Raw genomic sequence first — 8,337 nt, forward strand, 5'->3', positions numbered from 1 at the left:
CCACAGCTTGTCTGTCAGACAGCCAGCACTAAGACACTCACCACAGGTCATGACTCTCATGGGAACCTTTGATAGATTCCAAGCCCACAATAAAACTTTCATCCCAGCAGTCATAGGAGTCAAAAAATCCAAACGTGTTTTACTACATTCCATTCATTCAAGTCATTCTCCTGCTGCCTTTTGTTGTGTCCTTGTTTATTTACATAATTACTGGCTGGAAGTTTGTTGCTCAGTTGGAGATTCCTGTTGTATCTGTGCTCAGTCTGTTTATTGAGCTGCCCATTGGACTCCTTATATTGTCTGGATACTCATATGACCTGTATCATCATTAAACTGTGGTTGCTCTCCTGTGTTTCACACCGCACCAATGATAAAAAGTGTAATAATAAAGAGCAGATTATGCAGATGAGAGAGAGATCAGATTTTTGTAGTTTTAGTCACACCCTCGCTCAAGTGAGACGTAATTAATAGGGAAACTCGATGTGTAAAAACCGGTTCCTCATTTTAGTTTAACAGTGAAACAGTTTATATAGAGAACCGAAAGCACAGAGAAAAAAAAGCCCAAAAAAAAATACCCTCTATAGTAAAATGGCAAAAGTCACAGCCACGTCATGGATATTCCCAAGATGCAAAGTGGGGTCTCCCCGCTTCTTCTTCCAACTGTATAAATGTGAAGCAGGTGGACAGCAGTGACACAGCACAGAGAACAAGCCGACAGAGCTCAGCTGAGACTTTAATCCACTGTTGCAACACGAAGCCAACAAACAAACTTCAGGATGGCCGCTCCTCGTCTCGCTCTGTCTGTGGTTGTGCTCATGCTGGCTGTCATCGCTCTGACTGAGGGTAAGGCTCGTTTTAATTAAGAGACTTTTACATTTTTGGGTATGGAAGCCAAAACAAATAGTAAATATTGAGATCTAGTCCTGAATATACATGTATTAAAAATGCAAAGACATATAGTAAATCATTAGTGTGATTTCCTGTATTACTGGTGATGAGTAGTCGCTATTTTTCCAAAAATATTAAAACACACACACAGAATTAATGCAGCAAATAATATTAACATATCACTTCATAGAGATAGTTAAGAGAGGACAGGTCACATGACAAATCTGACCACTTCATAACTCAGGGGAACAAATGAGCAGTTGCACAGTGTCGTCAACTAAACATACAGTATCAGATGTGACCTCACACCAGCCAGCAGGAAACTGAATCGGAACAAAAACCAAGAAGCAGATGATGTGGTGCTGTGTCAGTGGCTCAGTTGTTAACTTGTTCCTGTTTGTTTGCAGGTATGCGCGGTACTGGCCCAAAAAAGTGCTGCTTCCGCTTCAATGACCAGGAAGTGCCTAAAGGAAAAGTGGTCAGCTACGTCAAGACCAGCCAGCGCTGCTCCAAGCCCGCCATCCTGTAAGTACACAACCTCACAAACACACATCACCACCATCACCAAACCTGCCCCTCCATCCTCTGACTCTCCTCTTTCTGTGAACCTTCAGGCTGAACACAGTGGCAGGCCGACAGCTGTGTGTCAGACCTTCGGCCCCCTGGGTGAAGCAGCTCATCAGCTACCTGGATGCCAAAGCCGTCCCAGGAGAGACATCCAACCTGTAACCATGGAAACTACTTTGGAAGAGCCTTCATGGACAAAAGCTGGACAGTTTATATGTTTAAATGCTGGAAGTTTGTATAACCAAACAGCAGCTCTTCTGTCTACATGCTGAATCTGTACCTCATAATGTTATAGCTACATCCTGAGTACAGGTTTCCACTGGGTCAAAAAATTTACGAATGATCTTTCTGCAGTCCAACGATTTTGTGTGTGTGTGCTTGTTTACACTGCCATTCTTTTAATACTGATATTTAACATTTCTGACTATGAATGTTTTATGATATTTTACAAAACAAGTGTGTTTTTGCTTAATACAACACTGAAAGTCTGACCGTAAGCACTGTGATACTTTGAAGTGTAATCTGAAATGACTTGAGAAGCTGTTCTTTGTGAAAGAGCAGTGCCTCCCACCTCCACATGGTGTCATCAGTAAACAGCAGAGTATAAGCTATAGGCTGCAGCACTGTTCCTGCACTGTGGACAGTTTGTTTGGTTTATATGTAAAGTCTGAGTAAACATTTTTTGTTTTGCATGCTTATGCTACTAAGTGTACTCCTTAAATTAAAGTTACAGGATCAGCTAAAGTTTGTCTTTGTCATCCTGTGTTTTGTTGCATACTGCAACAACTCATGTCACTTAAATAGACACCAGAGCAACTTATGATAGTACTGATAATATGATATCCTCTCGCTGAAGATCACGTTGAGGGATTTGTGTTAAGTGTTCTTGCAGCCCTCCAGTGGGTCCTATAAGGCACTGTTTCCCACACACTTTGCCGTGGCACATAGGTGTGCTGTGAGAAATGATCCGGTGCGCTGTGGCAGATTATCTAGTTCCACCTGATTCGTACTATAAGGGCCTGTCTCAATATGCGTACTTGTGCGTATTTGCGGTCTCGTGGCCTCGTGATACGTCATCAGACCAAGTAGTGTTCCAATTCAAAGGGGGTGTCCAAATTTATAGGCTGCATCCTCCTGCATCCTTCCGGCCTACCCGGCCTTCGGAGGACCCGGCCCAAATAGACCGCGGTGGCCGTGTCCTCCGAAGGCCGGGCCGGAAGTGAGAGGCTGTGAAACTGGACGGTCTAGCCTTCAGATTTGCGTCACCAGCTGGAGTTTAATAAACTCAGCCGTCTCCTCCTCGATGTCTAAAATATAACAGGACACTGGCGTAAATCCTCGATCATCTCACACTTCTCTTTAATCACTTTTCTGTTTATTCAGCTGTAATCTCAGCCAAACCGATTTACTCACAAAGAAATTAAACACTGAAAACAGCCAATCAAGAACATTTTTAAGTTACCTAAGTGACTTTTACATATACATATATATATATATATATATATATATATATATATATATATCCAGCTGCTATTCTGGATATATATATATATTCTCCACAGAACCAGCAAAGGTGTACTCTCAGTGGCAAGGGAACAATAAGAGAACAGTACCACCAAGGCTGGAGACGGAGCAATACTGGAAGAGCATATGGGAGAAGGATGCAACCCATAACGGCAATGCTCAGTGGCTAGAGGATCTGAGGGCAGACCACAGCGACCTCCCTGAACAGGGTCCAGTAACCATCACAGTGGCAGATATCCAAGAAAGGGTCTCCAGTATGAAGAGTTGGACAGCACCAGGGCCCGACATGGTTCACACCTACTGGCTGAAGAAGCTGACTGCACTCCACGAGCGTCTGGCAGCACAAATGAACCAGCTGCTAGTTAACGAAAGACACCCGGAATGGCTAACTGAAGGCCGGACGGTCCTGATCCCCAAGGACCCCAAGAAGGGACCGGTCCCCTCCAACTACCGACCAATAACCTGCCTCAGTACTACATGGAAGCTCCTGTCAGGTATCATATCGGCTAAGATGAACAGGCACATGGGTCAATACATGAGCGGGACACAGAAAGGAATTGGCAAGAATACCAGAGGTGCAAAACACCAGCTACTGGTAGACAGAACAATCAGCCGAGACTGCAAGACCAGACTGACCAACCTGTGCACTGCCTGGATTGATTACAAGAAGGCCTATGACTCAATGCCCCACAGCTGGATACTGGAATGCCTAGAATTGTACAAGATCAATGGGACCCTAAGAGCCTTCATCAGGAACTCAATGGGGATGTGGCGTACAACACTAGAGGCCAACTCCAAGCCCATAGCACAAGTTACCATCAAGTGCGGGATCTACCAAGGAGATGCTCTGTCCCCACTGCTGTTCTGCATAGGCCTGAACCCCCTCAGTGAGATCATTAACAAGACTGGCTACGGATACCGACTACGGAACGGAGCAGTTGTCAGCCACCTCCTGTACATGGATGACATCAAGCTGTATGCCAAGAGTGAACGAGACATCGATTCACTGATCCACACTACCAGGCTATACAGCAATGACATTGGAATGTCGTTCGGACTGGAGAAGTGTAGTCGGATGGTAACAAAGAGAGGGAAGGTAGTCAGAACTGAGGGGATTGAACTACCAGAAGGCAACATTGCAGACATAGAGGACAGTTAGAAGTACCTGGGGATCCCGCAGGCAAATGGGAACCATGAAGAGGCCGCTAGAAAGGCTGCAACCACCAAGTACCTGCAGAGGGTCAGGCAAGTCCTGAGGAGTCAGCTGAATGGTAAGAACAAGATCCGGGCCATCAACACATACGCCCTGCCCGTGATCAGGTACCCTGCTGGGGTAATAAGCTGGCCAAAGGAGGAGATAGAAGCCACTGACATAAAGACAAGAAAGCTCCTTACCATGCATGGAGGGTTTCACCCCAAGTCCAGCACCCTGAGGCTGTACGCTAAGCGGAAGGAAGGGGGCCGGGGACTGGTGAGTGTCAGCACCACAGTCCAGGATGAGACAACGAACATCCAAGAATACATTGGGAAGATGGCCCCAACTGACCGAGTGCTCAGTGAATACCTCAGGCAGCAGAAACCCAAGAAAGAGGATGGAGACGAGGAACCATCATGGAAGGACAGGCCCCTGCACGGTATGTACCACCGGCAGATAGAGGAGGTGGCTGATATCCAGAAATCCTACCAGTGGCTGGACAAAGCTGGACTGAAAGACAGCACAGAGGCACTAATCATGGCAGCACAAGAACAAGCTCTGAGCACAAGATCCATAGAGGCTGGGGTCTATCACACCAGGCAAGACCCCAGGTGCAGGCTGTGTAAAGATGCCCCAGAGACAATCCAGCACATAACAGCAGGGTGCAAGATGCTAGCAGGCAAGGCATACATGGAACGCCATAACCAAGTAGCCGGCATAGTGTACAGGAACATCTGTGCTGAGTACAACCTGGAAGTCCCGAGGTCAAAATGGGAGATGCCCCCAAGGGTGGTGGAGAATGACCGAGCTAAGATCCTGTGGGACTTCCAGATACAGACGGACAAAATGGTGGTGGCTAACCAACCGGACATAGTGGTGGTAGACAAACAGAAGAAGACGGCCACAGTGATCGATGTAGCGGTTCCGAATGACAGCAATATCAGGAAGAAGGAACACGAGAAGCTGGAGAAATACCAAGGGCTCAGAGAAGAGCTCGAGAGGATGTGGAGGGTGAAGGTAACGGTGGTCCCCGTGGTAATCGGAGCACTAGGTGCGGTGACTCCCAAGCTAGGCGAGTGGCTCCAGCAGATCCCGGGAACAACATCGGAAATCTCTGTCCAGAAGAGCGCAGTCCTGGGAACAGCTAAGATACTGCGCAGGACCCTCAAGCTCCCAGGCCTCTGGTAGAGGACCCGAGCTTGAAGGATAAACCGCCCGCAGGGGCGTGCTGGGTGTTTATATACAGTGTTGGGGAGTAACGGAATACATGTACCGCCGTTACGTATTTAAAATACAAAATATGAGTAACTGTATTCCGTTACAGTTACCGTTTAAAAAGGTGGTATTCAGAATACAGTTACTTTGTTGAAATAAATGGATTACACTGCGGTACTTTCCTGGTTCATATTGTGGTGGGTCAGGACTGTTTGGGTTTTGTTTGACAGCTACGTGCTGTTGTTCCAGGCGGCAGCGTTACGGTTGCCATGGTTACAGGGCGACGCTCTCTCTCTCTCTCTCTCTGCGACTGTGTGATTCCTGGGTGAGAGAGCGCCTTTTGTTGTTGTTGTTGTTGTTGTGCTAAGCTAACAGGCAGAATGCTACAAGCATAGCTCTAAAGAATGTAGCATCATGGGCAGTGTAGTCCGTGCTGCAGGGAGAATGGACTGCCATACACGTTAATGTGTCTGTGAGCGAGGGAGGGAGAAAAAGGCAAAGTACGAGTTGTCATCGAGCAAAAACGGGAGCTGGAAGCATGTAAATATAATAATAACCACTTCAGCCAAGAAGAGTGCCTGACGAGCCCAGTTGTAAGTAAGCTATTAAGACTCGACTGTACACCGTGTTCGTGTTTTCCTCCGAAACAATAAGTTCCGTTGGAGCAGCCTTTCAACGCCTCTCTCTGTCTCTCGCAAGAAAAGTTGACCCACACAACAAAGTAAAGCTATTTTTCGGCTACGAGCCGACAGGGACCCCGCCGTATTAGTCAGAGGTCCCTTTACTACAGTTCGGAGTCGCGGACCTTCAGTAATAGTAATAAATCACACAGCAATAGTACATTCACGTTGTTGTAAAAAGCATGATAATATATTAAGTAATCCAAAGTATTCAGAATACGTTACTGTCATTGAGTAACGTAACGGAATACGTTACAGAATACATTTTGGGGCATGTAATCTGTATTCTGTAATGGAATACATTTTAAAAGTAACCTTCCCAACACTGTACATATATATATATATATACATATATATATATATATATATATATATATACAGTGAACAAAAATATAAACGCAACACTTTTGTTTTTGCTCCCATTCCCCATGGGATGGACGTAGAGACCTAAAATTCATTCCAGATACACAATATAACCATCCCTCCCAAACAGTGGTCACAAATCAGTCCAAATGTGTGGTAGTGGGCACATCTGCCATATTGAGATAATCCATCCCACCTCACAGGTGTGCCACATCAGGATGCTGATCTGACATCATGAGTAGTGCACAGGTGTACCTCAGACTGCCCACAACAAAAGGCCACCCTGGAATGTGCAGTTTTGTCTCACAGCAAAATGCCACAGATGCCACAAGCAATGAGGGAGCGTGCAATTGGCATGCTGACAGCAGGAATGTCAACCAGATCTGTCGCCCGTGCATTGAATGTTCATTTCTCAACCATAAGCCGTCTCCACAGGCGTTTCAGAGAATATGGCAGCACATCCAACCGGCCTCACAACCGCAGACCTCGTGTAACCACACCAGCCCAGGACCTCCACATCCAGCAGGTTCACCTCCAAGATCGTCTGAGACCAGCCACCCAGACAGCTGCTGGAACAATTGGTTTGCACAACCAAACAATTTCTGCACAAACTGTCAGAAACCGTCTCAGGGACGCTCAACTGCATGCCCGTCGTCCTCATCGGGGTCTTGACCTGACTCCAGCTCGTCGCCGTAACAGACTTGTGTGGGCAAATGCTCACATTCGATGGCGTCTGGCACGTTGGAGAGGTGTGCGCTTCACGGATGAATCATGGTTCACATTGTTCAGGGCAGATGGCAGCTGAGAATGTCCCAGTTCTTGCATGGCCAGCATACTCACCGGACATGTCACCCATTGAGCATGTTCGGGATGTGCTTGACCGGCGTATACGACAGCGTGTACCAGTTCCCACGAATATCCAACAACCTCGCACAGCCATTGAAGTGGAGTGGACCAACATTCCACAGGCCACAATTGACAATCTGATAGACTCCATGCGACGATGTGTTGCACTGCATGAGGCAAATGGTGGTCACACCAGATACTGACCGGTTCTGGGTCCCCAGACCCCCAATAGCGCAAAAAACTGCACATTCCAGGGTGGCCTTTTGTTGTGGGCAGTCTGAGGTACACCTGTGCACTACTCATGATGTCAGATCAGCATCCTGATGTGGCACACCTGTGAGGTGGGATGGATTATCTCAATATAGCAGATGTGCCCACTACCACACATTTGGACTGATTTGTGACCACTGTTTGGGAGGGATGGTTATATTGTGTATCTGGAATGAATTTTAGGTCTCTACGTCCATCCCATGGGGAATGGGAGCAGTAACAAAGGTGTTGCGTTTATATTTTTGTTGAGTGTATATATATATATGTATACTTCTATATCAGTCTCCGAAAATGTCGCAAATATGATGCCTTGATAAACTGAGCAGATATTTGAAGTTTACATAGCTACATTCTTGCCTGAAAATATCTTAAAAGTTTATTTTGTGACCCAGAAAGAATAATAACAGTAATATTAAAACTTAGTGGCGGCCACCATTGTTGGAAACTGGAATTGGCTGGGCCGCACTATGAATTCTGGGACATGGTGGGCCACGAAGGATACACCTGACCCATCCTTCAAATCTGGGGAAAAGGAGGATGTATTTGTCACTTGCATTTGGAGGAGTCTACGAAATTGGACAGCCTTTGTTGCATTGCTGTTACATAATTGGCCTACACATGCGGCCTCAGGAGGACGAAGCCCATGAATTTGGAAACCCGCAAAGTACGCATCAAGCCGAGAAAGCAAAAAATTCCCTGATGTCTTCTTGCTCCACCCGTTTTATTGGGCATGCATCAGTGGTGACTTGTGTTGCAGCCCGTTCACACTGCCTAGGCATAATATAGTGT

General features: G+C 46.4%; 1 protein-coding gene across 1 annotated transcript; it reads left to right on the forward strand.

Annotated features, from left to right (window-relative positions):
- The first annotated feature begins 624 nt into the window (after positions 1–624).
- Positions 625–2,199, forward strand: LOC309712048 (monocyte chemotactic protein 1B-like). Its single transcript, XM_082542633.1, has 3 exons — positions 625–843; positions 1,296–1,413; positions 1,503–2,199. The coding sequence occupies exons 1-3, from the start codon at positions 777–779 to the stop codon at positions 1,615–1,617; spliced, it is 300 nt and encodes a 99-aa protein (XP_082398759.1). The 5' UTR covers positions 625–776; the 3' UTR covers positions 1,618–2,199.
- Positions 2,200–8,337: the final 6,138 nt, after the last annotated feature.

This window comes from Aulonocara stuartgranti, assembly GCF_965226115.1.
Source record: "Aulonocara stuartgranti genome assembly, chromosome: 7".
Lineage (NCBI taxonomy): Eukaryota > Metazoa > Chordata > Actinopteri > Cichliformes > Cichlidae > Aulonocara > Aulonocara stuartgranti.